A 23,104-nucleotide genomic window follows, 5' to 3' on the forward strand; every position below is an offset into this window, starting at 1 on the left:
CTTTTCATCAGAGGGTTACCTAAAGGCCAAGCAAAGATTGTTCCAGGTACTGTACAAGCACAGCTGCAGTCAGCCCCGAGTTTGTTACCTCAAGAAAAGGAACACCAAGGAAAGGTATAGCTTCAAAGCAAAATGAACACGATGAGACACAAACATGAATTTCTTGATGCTTTTTTAGCGAAGGGAAAGATATGGGACACAGAAATCAAGGGAGACCAGACAGATATGGCAAGGGAGAAGGGGACAACACACCCAAGTATGAAATGACACCGACCTTAAAGTCCTGCAAAGCAAAGGGAAACAGGAGTGCTGGTGCACACAGCCCAGTCAGCAAAAAACATGGCAATTCCAGGCAAAACTATAGAGAGGTCATTTAATATCAAACCTGAACATGCTCCTACTTTGCCCAGCTTATCTGGCTGGCCTTCCCCTACAGCCATATGACACAGAAGAGCAAGACAATTCACAGGTCTCATTTTTCTCTGGACTGGTCTACCTTCCACAGTAGGTGGTTCTGAGAGTCCCGGGTAAAATATTGTCGCAGCTTGGGTCTAGTTTTTGCTTTTTCTTTCAAAGTAGAGATCTGCTTCTACAGCTCATCTTCTGACTGGACACTGGGAAATACTCTGCCTGGAAGAGACTTATCCATAACTGACAAGAACAAAAGCTGGACAATTATTGTCCTAATGCTCTTCTATCCCCCTTCTAGTCTTAATCATTATGCAATTCTCATGCCAGTTAAGTGACCCATCAGGCTGCACAGTCTAGTTCCAGCATTCAAGACTCAGCATTGGTCTGATTTTGCAAAACATCCCCTCCTTAACCTACTATAATTGGTTCACAGCCATAGTTTGGAAGTATGTATGCAGGTAAACAAGGTGAAAGTGACTGGTTTCTAGCTAGCAGGAAATAAATGTACATATCAACAAAGCTTTAAAAAAAAAAAAAACAAAAAAAACCCCACCAGCTTATGCACTAAGCATGATATTCTTATCTCAGGGCAAGTCCCCATATCCAGGTTTCCACACATAAATTGCATAGAAATTCTCTAATTAGGACTCAGCAGAGTGATGATAATGGAATGACTGCACCAGGATTTCAAAAGCTAGTAACCCAATTAATTATGTCTCCTCCTAAAAATGAATTGTGGATCTCCTTCAATAAAGCTATCCACGCAAGACATAATGAACGTTGATGGAATTTAAAAATATTTGAGGAATCATAACAATTTTTTACCATTTTGCCTACCAAGTTACTGCATTTAAACCGGAAATATTGATGGCTATTGCTTCTAGTTTGGAAGTTTGTTAGTCATTTCATTTGCTACAGGGCAATCTGTCTGGCAGTCTGCCAGAGCCATAAATTACATATGCATGAAGTGTTGCTTCAAGTTCATTTGTGTCAGTGTACCTCCATCTTGACTCCAGCACTCTTCTACAATTCCGAACTTCGCTTCTATTAAGCAGAAGCTGCTAAAAATTAGCAGAGGCGGAGTAGTGGCTGAATGAAATATTTGAAAGTATTTTAACCCACAGCTGGTGACTTCTCCTAGGACTTCACCAGGGCTATAAATAAAAATACCTAACACAAGACACTTAGAAAGTCTGAAATGCATAGAAATTCAAAACAACAGTATAAAATGAACATTAGACTGACAATAAGCGTGCTTGCCATTAAAAGTAGATCCTTGGTCTGCCCTAAATGAAGAATGCTCACTAGTAAAAGCAACATATTCAATTCAACTATAAAATCTTTGTAATGCCTTAGCACACACCTCTCCATTGCCTTTGCTATAAATACACAGAGGTCACACTTGGTGCTTCCTTCCATCTTGGAAGCAGCTCTAGCGTGGGAGAGGTTGCTGCAGGCAGACCACTGATGGCAAGTTCACTGTTAGAAATGACAGTGAAATGACAGAAATCCCTTAAAAAAAAATTATAGCCTTCTCGTTCTAAAGTAGGCATAAAACAAGGAATTATGGAAAATGATGCAGTATCATTTCGATGTACTTTCCATTCCCTGCTTCTCTACATTTTCAGAGGAGCAAGAAAGGCCACTACAACTAATGTTTCAAACATGAAATTGATGTCCAGTTTTTAAAGACACGACTGAGCTGGCAGAAGAATAAGATGGTGCTAATCTGTGGTGATATAGTGATTTGAATAAGCATAACTCAACCTCAACCTCCGTATGTTATTAAAACACCCTGGCTCTGCTCACTCTCTCCACTTTCTTAAATTTGTCACTGCAATAGCTTGAGCTTACTGCAAGGTTTACCTTCATTTATAAGGTCCAAAGTGAATAGCATGGCTTACAACTCTTGGAATATTTATCGCTTAGAACTTGAGCCACATCTGCAGCACAGTATTTTTCCAACAGAACAATAGCGTATCTGCTCAATGTGTGTGTGAGGGCAGCATTACATCCTAAGTCAACTAAGCCAACAAAACCCACCATGTGGATACAGCTATGCCAACAGAAGCTTTGCCCAGCCTGTATCATTCAGGGAGGTAGCATAATTACATTGTCAGAAAAACTTGAGACAGATATTATTTTGAGTAGATAAGACTTGCCTTAGATAGCCAATTTCAACACTGTTAACCTTTAAAAGAAATAACTATTTCAATGCTTGGCATGCTTAAGAAAGAAGAGAGGAAAAAGCACATCCTGGAATTTTTCCAAAGCACTTTTTTTGACAATAAGAGCGAGGGAGATGCTGCCCATCCTCCCAGTACAAGCAAAGTACCTCAAACATCCAGCAGTTCCAGAAGTCACCTTAGACACAAGGGACTCCCAAAGGAGTACCCAAACAAAGAGACCAGTAAATGACTTTTTTTTTCCTTTTCTTTTTTTTTCTTTTTTTTTTTTTAACTTTCAGATCCCAGATTACATGCAGTGATATTCTGGACAGTACCTTGTACATGTAAGGCACCTTAATAACTGGCAGCTGTCAGAGCAGCAGCAACAACTTCTATTTTCAGTATTACCTCAAATGCAAAGGCTTAAAATAACACACATTCAGCTAAAAACAAAGGAAATGTTAATACCTGGCGCTCCCATAATGCTTTTTACCCATAAAATTCAGAGTATAGTAAAGTCTTCTTTTTACTCTGTGAACTCTGAGAAAAATGAAGACATAGAACAATTAATTCAGACCCTGGTCAAAGTACTTAATGGAAGAGCTAAAAACTGAGCCTGGGCTTTCTCTTTTCCAGTCTTGTATCACTTTTGCTCAGAAAAAGACATATGCAAATATCATAATGAAAATCTATTTGTGTACTATACACACAGAAGCACTGCTATTGCCAGGAAATATGCATTCCGAAATGTCAGTTTACCTATGAACAGGAATACTTATCGAGTATAAATAGCCAAAAGCATACAGTATCGGACGATATTCTTTAGAATTAAGCTGTTCGTAACATCATACTTAACTCCACACTACCCGTTAAGCCTAGCAGACTGTTTTGGACAACACTCAGAAACGCGGAGATGTATCAAAGCTTACCTTCTCGTGATTTTCTATCAGGATTTCAACGACGATATTCTGAAACTTCAGGTCCATGATGGCTGCTACAGTTTCTTCCTGTGGCCTCATTAAGGTTGGTCCAAATACTACCCCTAGATTTGCCACAGTCATTAGATTCCTCTTGGCATGCTTTGAAACACTTTTTGAAAAGAATTGAAGGAAAAAACAGGAAATAGGTTATGAAAAATTTCCATTACTGTTGGAAACTGCAGTCTACAAATGAAAACATTACATTTCCTTAATCTATGTTTTAGAAGTTTGTTTTGTGCAAAGTTTCTTCAAATAAAGTCTTATTGAATTCTGGAAAACAGAAAAGCCATTCTTCCACTAGCAATTTAAAAGCAAAAGCAGTCTCTTACTGAACTTAAATATATAAAATGCACTTAGCCTTGGACCAGGGCAAGTGTGAAACCAACTTAAATTTGCTAACAGATCTCCACTATTCACTTTGCCAGAATTTGCGAAAAGAAAGTATAATGTTCCCTTTCTCACTTCAATCAAAACCTCAACTGCTGGCAGGACTGCTAAAGTAAATACTTATATGGCTTCATTAACGGATTAGATTTCTGCCCTTCCCGCCAAAATATACACAGCATGAGTCAAACGTCTTGTCTGCTTTTGCACGTTTGGTTCTTGGTATTGTGTATGACAGCATCGAGATGGGCTTCAGCTCCAGCCACACTTAACTAAGGCCCTTTGTAGTCAAACAAAGGTAAGGACAAGAATTCTGACAAGGTAGGAAAGCAGGTCATAATACTTACTTCGCTAAATGTTTCACCAAAATTTCCAGCATCTCTTTGTTCTTTTCTGGGAGTTTATGGACCAAGAAGTGCACAGCATTAACTCGAGATTCAGGACTCCCACTTTCTATGGGACATAGAAATAAATAACTATCTCAAAAAATAAAAATAAAATAAAATCCACAGAAACACAAAGCTTCTCCCACCCCTGCAGGGAAACATACTGCACACACTTTGCTTCACCACTTATGTACCTCCAAACATAGCAATATTGAACATATGCGTTTTGTTTTCACAAGTAATTTTGTTCTACAATTATCAACTTATTTGCTTATTTTGTGAACTCATCTTTCAATCCACCTGCAAAAGGATGCCTTTGTTCATCTATTTTTAAAAACCGACAGATGTAGTTATTGTTTTGCTGCATTGGACTCATCTGCTTATGAATACACTGCAAGGTGAGGAGCAATGTTACTGGGTGCCACAGAGTGGAACTGTACTACTTTACATTTCAGCATCATTTACTGATTGTCCTCATCATTAGAATTCAGTTTTGCTGGTACTATGCAGCTAATGATACTGCATTTATGCCACCTTGCATTGGAAACTGTGTAAGACAACACGTGCAGAAGATTCATATGCTCAGAAAGAGAAAATCTAATGACCTCTGAAGACACAGAAGAATAATCATGCAAAAAACCTACTGAGTGAGATTACTACGATAAAGGGCCCTGAATAACAACGGCATCCCTCTCTAGTACAGTACAGAAATATAGTAAAAATAAGCAAGAAGCTTTTTATTTTTGTGTGTTGGGTGTTGAATTGAATAATTTTGGCCTCTACAGGTTTCACTAGTACACAGATGAAAACAAGAATCTGTAAAAGATGAAAATAATCTCTCTTCCTATTTCTCAAAGTTGTATTAAATCACAAAATTACATCTCAGTAGTGGTTACAATGAGAGGAGTGGAAGTATTTCTCTTGTATATAATAATACTTAGTACAAGATACATAAAGAGAAAATTTAGAACCTACTCTGAATGCACAAAGTTTTGACACCAGGACCACTCATCAGGTCCCATTTTACTCTAAGGCAACTTTGATTGTTAAGTGTATTTCATATAAAATACCACCATAGTTCTTCAGTGCCTATTGCTACAGATTATTTTTTTTCTTTGCATATTGCTACAGATTTTAGGGTTGTTTTTTTATTCTTTTGCAGTCAACACCCCTGCACAGATTGCAAGAAAAAAGGCTACCAAAATGCAAAACGTTTAGCTTCTAGTCAGCTAATCAAAATTCAGACAGCCAGAAAAACATAAGCCTTCTTTAAAGCAAGACTATTTTACATATATGTGAAATCACAAACTCTAATTAAAGAATGGCTAAGCAACTTAATCACAAGATACAGTCAAGGCTTATATAGTTTCAATCTACACTGATACGTATAGAGAAAAGAAAATTGAAAGGAGAACCTTTTAATTTTGGCCTTCCCCCCCCCCCCCGCAATAGTTTCAGAGAAAAGGATATTTCTTACTATTCCCGGCGTTGTTGAGTTTTTATAGCCAACATAGGAAACAACACTGACTATCTATTTTTAAGTATACCGTAACTCAGATCTGCAGTGTTGATTAAATTTCCCTCCCCACTACATAGAATCAACCCCCTCTACAAAATTGTTTACTACTTATGAACACTGTACTATTTTAAACATGTAACTTCAATTGAATGCCTTTATTGAAAGAGACTATAAAATAGAGAAAGGAAAATAAAGCAAGAAACTGCTGGCAAAACTTCATAGGTCAAGAAATTATTTTAACACTTTCCAATACAAACGGGCAGACTCACCATCTAGGTAAGTATGTTGAATTTTGTTTAAGCACTTGGCCTCTAAGATGTGCTTTGGCAACGAATTTCATGGGCTAATTCTCATTTTGAATTAAGGACCACAAGTGAACACATTCTGCAGTCCTGGAAAGTCATTACAGCAATCCGAAGAAGATAAAGCAATTGTCTCAAAGTTTATTTTAATTTTGCTTTCCACAGTTTGCCAGAAGTGCTACAGGCTGGAAAGAAAATCAGCTAAATATCTGTTTGATACTTTGCCAAAAATTTTCTTACACAGTTTCCCTCCATCCTCTTCCAAAAAATTCCATGTACATTAGATACCATACAGCTGAACTACAAAAGCTGTTGTGTCTTCTCCAAGCCTGTATTTGAACTGCCATAGTGTAATCTGGGCTGCTCTTTCCTTTCTTCTACTAATATACGAGGAACGTTCAAGCCTGCCTGGATACAGAGCTAACAAGGCACTGAAAACAAGGGTCAGGCAGCTGTGCTTTAAGGATTCAAATGAGCCCGAATTAGTGTGTTTTCTTTTACTAAGCTTCATACACTTTATAAATGGAAGGGGAAAAAAAAAAAAAAATCACAATCTAAGTAGATGTTTATCATTATATAATTAAGATAATAAGAATGAATGTTTACAATGTCTATCCAAAAGGTTTTCCATAAAAGTAAAAATTGTGCTATGCTAAGTCTGTCACAAGCTTGTCTGTCAATAGACAACGTCGTATTGTGACACATGCTAGAACTGAACACTGGTTAAAACCTACGGTTTTTTTAAAACATTTATTATTTCTTATTCCTATATTTTTACTGGGTTGAAGAATTTTTCTGAAATTGCACTTGCAGCGCGCTCCTAAGGCCACAACAGTACTGTAAGAAAAGATTTCTATTTGAAGTACAGTCATATATTTATTGGCAGGAACGATGAATTCTCCATGCAACTCGTACGTCATCAGTGGCTCTGGAAGGCTTCTGCAAAACAAGGATGACATAATAAATTTAGCTATATTCTTTCCTATCTGTATTTAGTCTAAGCAGGAAACCTTTTTAACATTCAGTAGTATAATCTTTGCACTGGAGGCAACCATTGTTATGGTGGCCCTTGAATTCAATGATTTCCAGCGCGAATGGAAAACTTGGTATTATCAGGAAAATAAGACTAAATACATCCATTCACCTTCCATGAGCTGAAGTGATGTCTCCAGTCTATCATAAGGCACCTTTCCAAATTACACCACCAAGACTGTTTCTCAGATAAAGACTGTACACATACACTATGTAATTAATTCTTCATTAGTGTTTTTAAAATACAAAGAATCGCAAGTCAGTGCCTTACTGGAAAGAAATAAAGGTCCTAAAACAGTTAAGTTTGCTGAAAAGTAGCCATCCACAAATCAAAAAAATTCTAAATTTCAAATAGAAAAATTGAAATTGAAAACCTTAGTCATCAATGAAAAATGTACTGAATAATGGAAATCAGAGTTAAAACATCAGTTAAAACCTTCATTTATTAAATTGATTTTACTGATGCTTATGAAATATTAGAGTAAACACTCAGATGGGAAATACTGTAGGCAGGAAATACTTCATCATGTGCACTTTTTTTTTCTTTCCTACTTTTTTTTTTTTTAAATTCTTTCCTACACTCCATAAGAGAGACTTTTATCTTGATAATAGTTTTTCAGCATTCTTTGATAGTGGTTCCAGTAATACTTTATTTAATAAAACCAGCAGATTAAAAATACTGTAATTGTGTTACGCTACAGGAGATACACAAAAGTTCTGTGTTCTTAGGCAATTTAGTAAAATATCTTGATCAGGAATTGGTGAAGCCATTTGAACAGAGAACACATCTAAAATTCTTACTTTTAACACTCAAAATATTATTACTATTGCACCTAGAACATCAAAACAAGGGCCAGAAGGAAAAGAGGAAAATATTAAAAGTTTCATAACCTTTTCCCTTTCCATTCTACCACATTAAAACACAAAAAGGCAAAAAACTCTTAACAATCTTAGCTGACTTTCAGTAACAACTCTCAGCAAGTTTACTAACAATTCAGATTTCTGAACCGTCAGTGAAAAATGCTTACTTTCTAACACAAAAATGTTTTGGGGTTTGTCTTATATGAACATGAGTATTAGCGTTGCTAAATTATTTTGCTTCCCCCAAGACAAGTAACAAACATGGTATTTGCACAAAACGAACCTCTCTTCCAAAATATAGGAAAAGTAAGTAATGTAGCTTAACACACTGCATAGGAGAATTAGAATACAGAATTCATAGTCTTTAAAAAAAAAAAAATAAATAGATGAGACAGAGAGAGACAGGCTTACCGCAGATATTGCTTCATAGCACTAGTAATTGTCTTCACTTCCCAATCTACAGAGTTTTCCAGGTCAACTTCATTGCAGGTTTTTGCATCTAGAAAATAATCAGAAAGAGAAGAGGGACATGAAAAAAGGGAATTTAAATCAGTGTGCCCTACGTAAACACCAACACATTTAATTTGATCATTATGTATTTGCCCACATGAACATAGTCCTTCTTAAGTTCATACTAAGAAGACTTAATATCCAAACCTCTTTATAAATTCTATTTCCATATTTTGTTTTAAAAAGTATTTACTGCTGACTTTTTCTTTAATGAAGGATTAAAAATCACTTTCATGTAAAGAGATCTCTAAAGCAATTGGTATTTTGTATCACACCTTTAAACAGAAATATGTACACAAACACAAAGATGTACAAAAACAATTTAGAAAAAAGACACACTAAGCATAACTTACCTTTTCCTCTTTTCTTTCATTATTTAAAATGCAAGTACACTGAGAAATCTTTTTGAATTCTTCCCATAGTTTTGCTTGTAAACTGTTATTTTTGGACTGCTGATGAAAATAGCCAAAGTGCAGTATGACCCTCCTTACTGTGTGAAAACCTTTAAGAGGTGCTTCAAAAGTAGAAAAAGGACTCTTCTCTAGCAGTAAGTTTCCTCTAGAAGATGGCCTGAACGTTTCCCTTACTTGATCAGTTTTAGCCAAAGGGAGAACATGAGTATGTTCTTGCTTTCTTGACCATTTGTCAGGTTCACAGAACTCCTCCCATCTTTTACCAGGTTAGTTGGTAGAGTCTCATAACAAGACAGATCAAACTGAACGGTCGTATGTTTGAATGACCCATCAGGTGAAAGACTTTTTGACAGAACATAGAAAACAACACAGCACACCGGAATGTTCTACAATCAAAAAAAACCCTTTTGGCCTCAAAACAGGAAGCAATAGCTAGTTGACACAAGAAGATCACATGTATATGGCCAAAATAGCCAAATGTTTTTGGTAACTTCAAGCGCTTGAGCTTCTGTTATTATTATTAGTGCTACATGTTTCCGTCAGTCACTATAGTAAACTACAGCAGTAGCTGACACAGATTACGTGTTGACCAGTTCATACAATTCAGAATTCATTTGTTACTTTGCTTGTCAGACAAACGACAGGCACATTAAAAAAATCAAATTAGGATCCTTGATTAAAGGTGCAGTCCTTTTACTGGGACTAAATAATTCTGTTCTAAAGGCTGTGCCAAGCAATTATTTCTGTAACTGAATATTCTCCCTCATTGTATCAATTATTTAAATCTCATTTTAAAATACAAGTCAGATAACATTTTCTACCAAATTGTTACTAGCCAACCACCACTCAAAATACTCAAGATTGTCTCAGGAAAAAGTTTTGTTTTTCCTCTTTTTAGCATGCTAGCTGTTTCTGTGTTCAAGTTCTCTGTTTTGAGAAGAAAACATTTCTACTGAATATAATTAAATAAAAACTGCCATCACATCAGAAACTAGTGAAATCTATGGGGATTTTGTTACTAAACCACTATGTAATATCCAGTTTTTAAATAACTGCTTCATAATCACCAACCTCCTTTACAGTCAAAGGGTGCACTCAGTTATGTGAAATTTGTTGATGAATTTGGGGAGGAAAATAACAAGTGTCTCAATTGCAAGGCAAGCCTCTTAAAATAAAAAAATGGAAGGTATTGCTGAAATATTTCATTATCTCTTGGGAAAAAAAATTAAAACCCAACAAAATTTGGCCTTGCTACCAACCCCACACAATCCCTAGTTTGACTGTAGAAGCCATCAAGACTTAAAGACTTTTTTTTCACTTTTGGTTTGAATTTGCCCTACATAGCTCTGTGCCCCACCACCCTGTATATTTGACTGTATCCACTCCATTTTTCCCTCTACTTCAAACATCCCAGGCCATTATATGAACTGGAACTTCAACTGGGATTTCAACAATGACTCTACCAGTTTTCATGCTACTTGTTCACATAGCAGCCACTGGGCACTGAATGGCAACTTCACACATATAAAAGTAATCGCGCACATTTATGGAACAGCTTTTGACAGATCAGCTCTAAATTTTATGCAAATCTTTCTGACAATAAGGGAGCTAGAGTTTATAAAAACAGTCCAGTTCACTAAACTAGGTTAGGAGGAGACTCTCTGCTTTCATATGCAATATGCCCACTGTAAGGAGTGTATGCATACTGTCATTTACTGTATATAAAATAATAAGGAACTCAGTGTAATTGTTTTGAAAGCTGCTGGTTTTGAAAAGGCAGAGGTACCTAAAAGTTTTCTTCTACAACATATAATGTCAGGCATTTTTCACACCAGGCAGTATGAGAAATCAAAACTGAACTCTACAGTAGAAACTCCAAGTCCTTAGCAGTCACTTCACCACGAGCAAGGGTCTGTATGAAAGCTGACCTATGTATTTTGTATGAAATCTATGTAGGCAGCTTGTATGAAATGAGCCACACCAGATCTATAACGTAGATCATAGATGAAACAGGAATTGGTCCCTGAACTGAGCCTCCTGACGGTTGACAATGCACTCTGAATTGCTTATAACAGATTCCTGTAACATTGGAAGTCCTAACTCTGTATCCCTGTTTACAATGAGATAGCAGATTAATTTAACATTTTCCCTTGAAATGTAATGACTGTTTTCCTTACCAAATGCCTCACTTAAATTTAGACAAGATTATTGCTGCAAAATAGATCACCATAGCACAATACTAGTTACAAGTAACTTCAAGGACTCAGTTAATTGCAAAATTAACTTTTTTTTAAATGCACAATTGTATATTTAATTGCTGAGCCTCATTTTACAGAAGACTTACTTTCACTAGATTTTTACATTAAAGATGAAAATCTGTGCATTCATAGTATTAGAAAAGCATATATTGGTCTTCTCATACTCTCTTGACTCTCAATGTACTTTCCCAAATTTTATAAAAAATATTCTGAAAAAGAGACAAAACTACATGCTATTATGTCCCTGGTTACCATTTGGAAGACTTTTTTTTCCACTTTGGGCCTTTCAGACCGTGAACCTCATGGTCCATGATAGGTAGCTTAAAATACTTTGAAATCTTATCAAACATTTTAAAATACAGAAAGTTAATATGAGGTTTTTATGATTCTGAAAAGATCTTTCATATAGAAGGGTATCTAAGAGTATACCCAGAGACAAAGGATTAAAGATTAATCAGTCATTTTAAATTCTCTATACCACTGTGTATCAAAAAGAAACCGTCTTTATTCTTCTCTGAGGACAGACAGATAAAGAGCACAGATAGGATCGCTTTCAACAAATCATCAGAAAAAGAGCACCTGCTCGCACCCTAACTTCTTTCTGTTCAGTATTTTGCCTCATCTTCATACCACTGTATTCTTCCTACTTCAAATAAATATATAAATCTTGGGAATGACAAAAAATGTTTCTAATTTTAAAAAATAACTAAAAGCAGATGCTGGAATCCCCAGTAAACTCTTCCAGCTGCTACTGAACCACTGGCAACCTGAGTCTATTTAATTTGGATACCACTAATGGCAAAGAGGAAAATTTGCCTGCCAGACCTGCACGCCCAAGCTAAGCTAGTAAGTACAAAACTGAAAAACATCTTACGATATCAAATGCATCTAATCAAGACTCTCTGAGTGATAACACATCATTCTTCCTATGGGCAATGGCTAAAGATGGTTATTGTTTATTGAGGCTAACTCCAATACAGACAAACAACCATAAGAATCTGTTACAGATCAGTCATTTTTATTAATCCCAGTTCGTATTTCCAGAAAGAGTCTTTTGCTACAATACTTTAAAGATACAGGCAGGTTTATGTGCACTAATGGAGAACTTCAGGGTGCTGTTAATATTGATTAAAGTAAGATATCATAAATTAATATTTAGCAAGGTCATTATGACAGATTGATATGACATGCAGGTCCTCAAGCCTGATGTCTTATCGTTTCTGAAGAGACAGCCTGTTTAAAAAAATAAAGGAAGGAAAAGAGAAAGTCTTACAGGTGGCACTGAACTGACAGCAGCATATAATATAAAAGCGCTTTGTCATTCACATAATGTCTGGGGTAATGAAATGAATTCACTTTCTGGCTTCCTCCAGTTTGCAGTGCCAAAGAACACTGTGTTATCAGCACAGATGGAGCATGCATGGTTCTGGAGAAGAGCCTGGTGCAAACTGCAAACAAGCTTCTTTGCATACCAATGAATCCCTGAGAATCAGACCTTTGCTGTCAAGTGACAGGTTTGGAAGCTCTATAAAAATGAACTAATCCCAGTGGTCTTGTCTGACTGCATGTACTGTCAGTGCCTCAGGACAAGCAATTGGGAAACTCGGCACATCTTGCAGTCATGGCTACTACTTTGGTGAGAGATATCAGGCAGATGAGGGATTTCATCCAGGTGCCAATGCTACTTCCCCCCCCCCAGGGACAGTAGAGTAGCAAGAGAACTACAGTCACACTGGGATTAAAGATGCATCAAAATTTCCAGAAAGAAAAGGAGAAAAAAAGTTTCTGAGAATAATTTTATGAATCAAAAAAATCTTAAAAGTACACATGGCTAACTAGGTATAAGAGAGTCAAAGATGTTACCCACATATAAGAGCTATACTACTAAGTTTATAAAAACAAATCCTTTCTCCATCTGTCTCCCGCCTTGGCACATAGTTATTATTAATACATATATCATATTCCTCCTCTTAAACCAAAGAGCTCTTTGCCAGTAGGCTTAAACTAAATGTCTTAATTTGCACAGTGATTAACTAAAGACACACATGGGCGTGTACACCTGTGCATCTTAGAGAAGGGAGAAGAAAGGTGGAAACTTCAAACAATGAAGCAATAAGCTTCAAACTTTCGTGAATTTGGTATTTTGAATTTTCTGATCAGACCCTTCAACTTAGGCTGCTTTAATCCCACTTACATCAACCTTGCACAAAGCCCATGATTTGCTCCTACATGTCCCACAGCAGTTCTCTTTAGTTTACTCCTACCAACTAATCTTGGTCTTGCTAAACCAGAGAAACTTACAATGATACAGGGATTATTTACATGGACTAAAGCAAACTAGATTTGGCCCATATAAAGAACAACTACAGGCAGATGCTTTTAAAATTTACAGTAAAACAACATGAGATAAAATATTGAAAAAATGATTGTAAAATAGAGGCATACCCATCAACAAACTCAGAAGTCTCTGGACCTTTGAACTCACCCCCACAACTCTGTACAATCCTTGGTCATTTATACCTACAATGCAAAAGGAGAAAAAAAAAAAAACATCAGATCAACCACAGTCAAATTTAGCATTAAAACTTTTCCCCAGGCAACAAATTCTCCTCAAAGACAGACAGACTACATAGCATTAACACAGTTGTGAGAACAACATTATAAATAAAGTATTGCAAGAATCCTTTTGTTCTTCTGTGTTTTTAAGATAAGTTCACGTTATGTTTTGGTAAAGGTTTGATGTACCTCAATCCACTTCAGAAACTGGGAGTAGAAGCAAACAGGGCCAAACCTTTGCTTGAAAAAAAATCACTGCCTGTTTTCAGATTTTTTAAATGACATTTTGGATACATCAGCATCCACATTCTAATAACGCAAGAACTGAACCAACAAATGCTAAATTAAGATTTCTTTAATAAATGTAATTTTGTTTTTTTCCCAAATATGTGGCTGACAAAAAGAGTTTGGATAAAATAAAGAAAAAATTGAGCCTATTCCCAGTCCTCAAAAAACAATCTTTTTTCACATTTGTAAATGCTTTTCATTTAAGATATGAGGCCTCATTCCAACCCACTGTGGTCCACATACTAGTTACGTCCAGGGGCAGCACCACAGGTTACTGAAATCGGTACTTCTGGTTTTCCTTGGGATGAATAGAGTAGCCATAACCAGCATAATATTTTCAGTCCCCTACTCTCATTTCATGTGGACACTGGACCACTCTCCCGTCATTCCTCTGCGCCCTTCCGTCCTCTCACACACATTCACTTCTCTACCCCTTTTCTTCCCCTGCGTTTGTCTTCCTTTAGCACACCCAGTCTTATCCCCAGGGAAGTAAAACTATGAATACAGATTGAAGGAAAACGGGAGGGAGAGAAGGGGCAGGGAAGAAAAAGGGCAAAATAAGGTATGTCTTTGTCTGCTGCATTGTTTCAGAGCCCATATAGTGGGAGGTAAAATATTACAGTCCTGAAGCTGACACAGATGTTTGAGAGGCCACATAATAAGCAGCCATCTACAAACACCACCATACTCTACCTCTATATTCACACTGGCCTGGAAGAGTAGAAACGCCACAAAATACCCGTGTTTCTACTCCAAGGAAATCTTTTCAAATAACAGATTATGTGGCATTCTTATTCAAAATATCCTTCAACAAAGGAAGACTTGTGGAGAATTCCCAGTTTCAATATCAAACCGTTCCAACCCAGAGTAGGAAAATTAAAACCAGTCGTATGAGAAAAAGTTTCTTCCCAAATAAATATTAGCTGAAGTATGTAAAAATCATTAGCCTTTTAATGAATTACTGTCAGACACAACCATAACACACAGCAATAATTCTCAATACGGTGGCGAGAACTTCGCATTTTCTACCTCCTCCTCCTGCCTAGCCTTGCCACATCTTTTCCTTCTCCTCTCACCCCCTCCTCTTCCTCACACAGTCTGCAGCCTCCTCAGCCATCCCACATCTTTGAGAGCCTGCTGAACTCCTCCCTGTTAGCACTGCTCCACCCTCTGTCCCAGCGGGGAGCTGACAGGCTATGGCAGAAGCTGCTACCTCCCTCAGTTGCTCCACCTGGGCAAAAGTGGCCCTTTTCTTTCCCCGGGATGCAGGCACCACTGTAATGATGCTGACTCTTAAGCTAGATGTCATGTTCAGAGCTGGCTCAAATTGACAGAATAAGCCAGATCTCCAGTATTTCATTTGCGGTCATCAAAAAACACGACTGTAGAGTATGCTCGCAGTTTAGCTGCGCGCAAAAGAAAGAACCGCAAAAACCAGCTATGTGGCCACAAATTCCTCTCAAAATATGAAGTTATCAACCCAACCAAGTTTTCCAGTCATCCCCAGAACAACAGCGTGATAGCATGCTATATGCCACTTAAAGACTGCCAACACTAAACAAAATTAAACATAGTCCTTGATTCACTCCAAACATGGATGCACTAGGAATCTGTCCTGAGAGCAGCAGTTATTTTTTACTTCAAATTTCTCAGAGGTGTCCAGGAAAATTCTGGTACAAAAGTAACACCAAGCTTTTTAATGCTCTGCCAAAATGCATCACACTTTTTTTATACAATGTCCTCCACTACTTTCAGTACCACAGAACAAGCCTTCTGCATCGTATGCAAGAAGCTAAAAAGCTGAAGAAATACTGTCACAGTCAAATACAGCTCAGCTCTTGCTTATCTCAGAAGTTGTTTCATGACCTCCTGTGCCTCTGACATTAAAACTAGGGGGAACCAAACCGTGCTGACCCCAAACACACATTTATGGGCTTAAAAATAATTAAGGTCAAACCACAGAAACTACTGCTCAATATTAAAACAGACGTGATATGCAAAAGTCTGAAATTATGGCAGTATTGAAACTAAGACAATCCTCCAGCAATAATCATGAGTCTGTGATAGTAATTATCAGATAATTGATCAGTTTCTAATTCATCAACCTGAAAAAAGCACGGCTAATTGCTAGCAGACATCAAGAAGTACAAAGAGGAATTAATATTTCAACATAGTTTTAAATGATATCTTTAAACATACCTTTAAATGACGTTTTATTTAAAAGATACAAACCTGGTTTGAAACAGTACTATTTCTGATTTAATCTGCACATTTCAGATCTTCAGCACATCCAAGACTGATAATGCTTGGCATTTACAGAACACAATTGACAAGATGACTCATTGCAAGGAATAGCTTACCACTGACTAAAATGTTGAAGGGTTCAGATGCTGCGTCTGCCGGCTCAACCAGTCACTATTGGCAACTTTGAGCGGTAAAGCCCCACAGCATAATTTCCTTCATATTTACATTATCTCAAGATGTTTGGCTGTCTGATACCGGAATTTGGCACAGGTACACAATTAGTGAAACATGCTTAGAAAAATAAGGTATATTTTCTAATTACTAGTAAAATAGTAATTTATACTACTGTAAGCAAGGTATGTAGGCAAGTTTCCTTTGTGGCTGGCATTGTACATGTGGCTGACACAGACTAGTAATATAGCTGCAAATACAACTTCTTGTATCAAACTCCACAGTACCAAAACAGCCATCCAAGTGACACTCTAAAGTCAAGGTAATGCCAGATTTTTTTTGTTACGTGAAAAGGTTTTCTACTTCCTCCTCACCATCTTCTTTCTTTCTCGTAAGCAGACAGACTGGACAGACAGCTCAATGCTGCCATCTATCTCTGCAGCTCAGATTAGCAGCTCCAGTAGTTCTAAAATGAAGACAAACACCGCTCTGGCAAACACTTACCTACCACATCCTCACAGAAGGTACAACCAACTACTTGCACACAAAAACATGCACAGAGTCTTTACTACCAGAGCAAACAGCTCTTTGATGTTTCTGTAAATTTCACCCTGCTGTATTATTCTTAGTACAGAATCATTTATTTGGGATAAATAAAAAATTCTGTCTCCAAACAGAATCCCAAAATGTTCTCTCAGAGACAAAACATGGGTGCACATCCAACCAGCATCATGCTCAGTACGTGAGAGACAGGCTGCATATCTTGGTGCCTCAGCCTCTCCTACCAGATAAAGCACAGCCAATGTCTCATAAGGCAACGCTGAATCAGAAGCTTACATGCATTTTAACCATGACACTGCCTTTGATTCTTCTATTCATTCAAAGCAAATAATTTCCTTCTTTGCTTTATAAAAGGGAACGTAACTGAGAAAAAATTATCCGGCCATTGACAAGTTTATGTTCAATATCTCTTTTACGCTCTTCTCTCTCTCAATACCAGACTTTTTCTGCTATGACATGACAAGACTATTCTCAGTTTCCACCCACACTAGACTGTCCTCTCTTTCCACCCACGCCAACCTCACACCCATTATGATTAAAAGAGATAAAAACATGGCACACAAGCACAGTCTCTGAAGAGGCATCTGTCCTGTTTTCTTCTGCCGAACATAACTTGCCTTTGATGTGTTATCATTAAAGTAAAATAATCAAGTAGAAATTGTTTTACGAACAAGTATAGGTATAAAATCTGCAGCCTGAAAGATGGATTTTCTTCATCATACAACTATTCGGCCAAACCCTTCTGAGGCAAGCAACTGAATGTTCTCCCGGCCCTCCGTTTGTTTAGCTCAGCAGACATTAGCAGAAGGTCCTGCAGGTTCTGCAGAAAACAAACTGATCCTTTAGGAATGCTGCAATTAGTCTCATGGACGAAGTCAGGATTTTGTTTGTTAGGCTTTTTTTTTTTTTTTTTAAATGCAGTTGATGTTAAGTTCAGTATTGATAAACAGAAAATCATCAACAACTGCTTGAAATGCAATGGACGAATCAAGTTCATTGAAACAGAGCTAGGTGGATTGCTGAGTTCCTGGAAGGTAGTACCTCACCTAAACCCATTCTTAAAACCCTGGGAAAAGAAATATTTATTGAATACTGATTTTTTTTTTCTTAAGTACTCCCCAAAAACAAAATTAATAAATAAACGTCATTTTCATTGGTAGTAATTACCACAAAGCACTCTGTTGACGGCAGGTCTTACAAAGGCTGTGTACAAGGGATAGTGAAGCTGCAAGGTCTCCAAAGACAGGAAATACTGCAGCTAAATTTGGTAACTTTAATTCTCTTCCAAGTATGCTTCAGGGCAGATCCCACTAGAGGGACACATGCTTCTAATCTATGCAAGCTTATCATCTGTCTTGAACAACAATATTAGGTGGGGTTACACATATATTTTGCGCCTTCTTACATGCCCCTAAATCAAGGCATAAAGAACAGGGTGGACTTGAACCACCACTCAGTTTAACCTATCCACCCACAGCCATGAGAAGAAACCCCATATCTAACCCATTTTTCCAAACAGCCACTTCGTGAAGAAAGCGTTCACACTTTTTCCACAGTTATGTTCTTGTTTCACTTTCCTTGCAGGGTATCAAAGAAAGAAAAAAAAAAAAAAAGACTACTTGAAGAAAAATATTTGAATGCACCTATAGATAATAAACCAGAATATAGTGTACTCCACACTGCTTACAGTAAGCATGATTCATAAGGTATTGTAAGGTAACCAGTCACTGTGCTGTGGACCACAACCAGCCTTTCATTACATGACATGTTACCCTTTTCATAAAATCTGCCTCATCCAGTGCAAAGAGAAGATCCATGCTATATCAAAGCAGGGTTTTGCAGCGAAGGCAACTTATCTGTAGGATGCCAGCTTTATCTGCAGTGTTTCCCAGCTGAAATATTCAGATTGTAAATGCCAGTAACTGAAATTTTTAAAGTGATGAGACAGGCAAACCTCATTTAAAAAAATATTCAAAAGAACAGAATGAACAAAAATAACACCAGATAGAATATGGTCTAATCTGGAATAACATCTTTAATGCATCAGACAGGACTGATACAAAACAGTCCACGAGAAAAAGGATTTCAGATACTTCTTGCTGTTTAAATGCTAAATTCTCAATAACACAAAGGCTGCTCGGTCTTACTAATAATATCGTATAGTAAGTGCATACATGGAAGACTGCTTTTAAGTAGGACCCTGCATTGACAGGAAGTTTGACCAACCCATTCTTCTGTTCAGCTATCTTATTTAAGCTGGACTGTGATACAAGGAAAGAGATAAATGTTCTGCCCTGTGCAATGCTAAATCTCTAGAAAAAAAGATACAATTCCTCAAAAATCATAAATCTCCCCTTTGGGAGCAGGAAGAAAGGTCAACAATTTAGGAGAAAAACAAAATTCACACAGAGAAATTTCAACATCTCTTTTAACAAACTAAGAAATACACTGTAACCAATTACCTATTTTCATCTCTTCACCTCTTTTAAAAAAAAAAAACAAAACCTAACAATCACAACCAACTAAACAGATTCTTCACACAATACCATATACAACGCAGTGAGCCTCAGAGTGGCTGGTCACCTCACATTTCAGCATATCCGTACAGGGATTGTTGTCTCCTCACATGGCAGCAGTATCAAAAGCTGATAGTATCCAGTGCCCAAGTTACACAGGCTCTGTGACACAGAGCCTCTCCACAATCATAACCGCAACTGCCTCTTGAATACCGTCTGCATACTGACCTTTCTCTCTCTCTACTGTCTCCAGTTTTGGAGGTACAACAATGAGTATATGCAACAGTAAGCCTGACAGCATCCTTGTCTCTGGTGTAAAGCTAACTCCACTGGAAGTACTTCAATACTTTTTGTTATTCACTTGCCTGCTCAGCTCCTGTTCTTCTGTCTTAAGTGACTAAACAGAAAACCTCCATTCAAAGTCCACAAATGGAATACTAAAATTAGTCTGTTCCAACAGCAAAGCAAAGGTACAGGAATTGCCTACAAGACACAGGTTTTTTTCTCAGCTGTTGCACACAAACATTGGCTTCCTTTGTCAAGAGAGGTGCTATTATCCCCTTCTGAGCACTTCTTGAAAACATGTTTCTTGAGGGAAAGCCATACATAAAAAGGCTGGGACTGGACAGAAGGAAGCTGCTGCCTTGGTCAGTGTAATCAGCGTAAGTAATATCTACCATGTTAAGTCTTTCCCAGAGATCCACAGGAGACTAGATCACACAGGCCTTCGTTGAAGAGCAGACCAGCTGCTCCACCCCCTCCACAAACAGGTTGGGTTGATCATTACCTCGCGTTTCAACAGCACTGATGCACTTTTTGATGACGGTAAATCCTATCTTATCCAATTGTGCACCTACAAGGGGAAAAAAAAGTTTGAAAAGTTTTAAAGCACCATTACAATTACGTCTTTCACTGAAAAATAAGGCTGGACTTAATCACGTAGCTAGTACTTCTCAGGCAAAACTGTAAATATTCTGGAACAGGAATATTTCATCACTTTTTCTAGAGAAATTCTCCCTTTCTCCTTCACAACCCTGCCTAGCCCAAGTAAAGGCTCAGTCAGGTGGTAGTGGCTTCACTGAATCTGTTCACAGCAGCAGCCTTTGAAGAATGGTATCTCTGATTAGGTACATATGTTGGCAGATGCAAAATGGAATTTAACAGTACTTAGTGCAACATCGACAACATCAGAGAGTTAACCAAATGGGACAAGGAAGTACTTATGATGAAAGAACATAATCATCAACAGCAGGGCCTTTACTGAGTCCTACCCTAAGCCAAAGAAATTCCCACACTAAAGATACAGGACACATGTATATCATTTCACAGCAGTTAATGATCTGACTACATAAAAGCAGATGCATTAACAGGACAACAGCTGAGATCCAGCATTCCTTTGTTGTTCCTATCTTATTCTTTTTCTTCACATCAAAACTTCATTTAAAAGCTTATATTGCAAAACTGCCCTTCCCCCAAACATCTGGCCTTCTTGCTCCTGGGGACCTGGTATTGCACCACGAAAATAAAAATCTGTGGAAAAACTTCAATTAATAACACCAGGATCCAGCTTTAACCAACAATTTAATAAAAAAAAAATAAATAAAAGCAAGCATAAATTGCCTGATAATGCAAGAAGGATAACTGCTTTCACTCATATACTTTGCTAACAGAAGAAAGCTAACGTCGTTTAAAGAAAGCCATCTCTTCTATTTCCATATTGTAGAATATGGAATACATTTTAAATACATACATTCAGGTTTTTTGCTTACCTTTATGTTCAGCTGTGATTGTTTTTAAAACCATACTTATGCATTCTAACAGACGTGTACGCACAATCTGGATTAAGAAATTGTGATGCATTTCACATACAAATTAACCCTTTTTTGAGTCAATTTCAAGCATGAAGTAAATTGGCAAAAACAATCAGACTGTTTCTCTAGTTTATGTCCAGTCCTACAATTCTTAAGTATGTACTAAACTGTGTTACTGTGAAAACCCATTAATTACAAAATCCACAAAGTTTATTCAGAACTTCAGACTAAAAATAACATATTTAATTACACTGGATCCACAGAAAAAAAATTACCTTTGCCTTTCTCAATTGTAAAATGTTAACAAAAATCAGCTTTAATAGTAATTCAAATACTTACTTCCCTCTCGTTTTGCATTTGCTCTATTCAAATTGATGAACAGCTAACGCAAAAAGAGTAAAAAGACATAAATTATTTTAAAGAATTTTATGAAACCAGAAACAAGACACCCCCCAATCTTAATGCCCAGTAGGCACAAATACAGCTGTTTACAGCTACAACATATCAGCTCTAACTACAACAGCTCTAACAGTAGGACCAGCGGTCCGCGCCCCCTCAGAAAGTAGATACTTGCACTTTTTAAGGAGTGAAATTTTAAAAAAAATTCTCAACAAATACAGTTCCTTGGGGAGCAGAACAATGTTAGTTATAGCCACTAAAATTAACTGTGATTTACGTGCTCCATGTTCCTATGTTTCTCTGGAGGTTAATTTCCCACAGTTCAAGTTCACTCAAATCATTGTGAACTGCTTTGATGAATCCTGGGAGTTATGTCCCAGCTTGGCATTCCCAGAAGTTGTAAGCTTACTGGGGAGTCCAGCTCAGACAACGTGGTTTTTACAACAATGATGTCAATAAAACCTACTGCTAAAATCCCCAGTAGCCAACTACTGGGGACAGACACATGATTGTGTCATTGACTAGAAACCCCATTATTTTTGGCCCACAAGACCAATATAATACTTATGATTGTAAGAATAATCTGCATTGTGTTTCAATTTTGCAGTTCAGACCCGTTTCCTGATGTGAACCAGAAATTAAGCAAATTCAGCTACAACCTCATTCCCATTGACAAGGAATTTTTTGATCTAGTGTTAAAAAAAATATATAATAATAATAATAATAATACCCTATAACTAACTCACGCAAGTCTTTCCATTGGAATGCAGTATGTCAGCATAAGGCTAAGTGGACATGCTTATACTAGACATTTTCTAGAATACCAATATCATCATTGTGATGGGAAACCATTTTTAAAAAATCGATGCTGTCATTACAATGAAAAATATCTCATATCAGCATTAGCAGTTATCTATGTTGAGCTTTACCGAGTTACTCATCTCTCCTGAGTTTTATTTCACTTTTATTCTTTCTTCATTGAAACTATCATTTTGCAAACTACATGATCCCAGTTTATTAAAGCATAAATGGGATCAGGAAGCAGGAGGTGAGAGAATTTCTCCATTACACTATAAATGAATATAAAAAAAATTGACGCTTACAGCTTCTTTTCCATCCAAGGCTTCCATCCACAGCTTCCTGTCTTCCTCAGAAAATGCCTGCATGGTCACAGGAACTCCAGGCCTGCAAATGTACCAACGACACAGAGTAACTGCATTCACCAGCAACTAAAATGTCTTGCCAAATTCTACTTCCAACTACAAGCAAAAGCCCATTGTCCTAGAAGTCAGGGTTGGGTTTTTTGCTTAATTGCTGAACACTGCTCAGCTTTA

At 37.2% G+C, this 23,104-nt stretch overlaps 1 protein-coding gene across 1 annotated transcript in view; it reads right to left on the bottom strand.

Moving 5' to 3' along the window:
• Window positions 1-23,104, bottom strand: part of ARHGAP10 (Rho GTPase activating protein 10) — a 155,006-nt gene that overhangs the window by 50,566 nt on the left and 81,336 nt on the right. Inside the window, exons 11-18 of the mRNA XM_009280245.2 lie at window positions 22,874-22,955; window positions 21,711-21,753; window positions 20,348-20,413; window positions 13,670-13,744; window positions 8,455-8,542; window positions 7,031-7,089; window positions 4,291-4,396; window positions 3,509-3,668 (exon numbers count right to left, since the gene is read on the bottom strand). Of these exons, the coding sequence (XP_009278520.1) occupies window positions 3,509-3,668; window positions 4,291-4,396; window positions 7,031-7,089; window positions 8,455-8,542; window positions 13,670-13,744; window positions 20,348-20,413; window positions 21,711-21,753; window positions 22,874-22,955 (679 nt within the window). The remainder of the gene's footprint in view (window positions 1-3,508; window positions 3,669-4,290; window positions 4,397-7,030; window positions 7,090-8,454; window positions 8,543-13,669; window positions 13,745-20,347; window positions 20,414-21,710; window positions 21,754-22,873; window positions 22,956-23,104) is intronic.

Source organism: Aptenodytes forsteri, unplaced genomic scaffold (genome assembly GCF_000699145.1).
Source record: "Aptenodytes forsteri isolate BGI_AS27 unplaced genomic scaffold, ASM69914v1 Scaffold227, whole genome shotgun sequence".
Lineage (NCBI taxonomy): Eukaryota > Metazoa > Chordata > Aves > Sphenisciformes > Spheniscidae > Aptenodytes > Aptenodytes forsteri.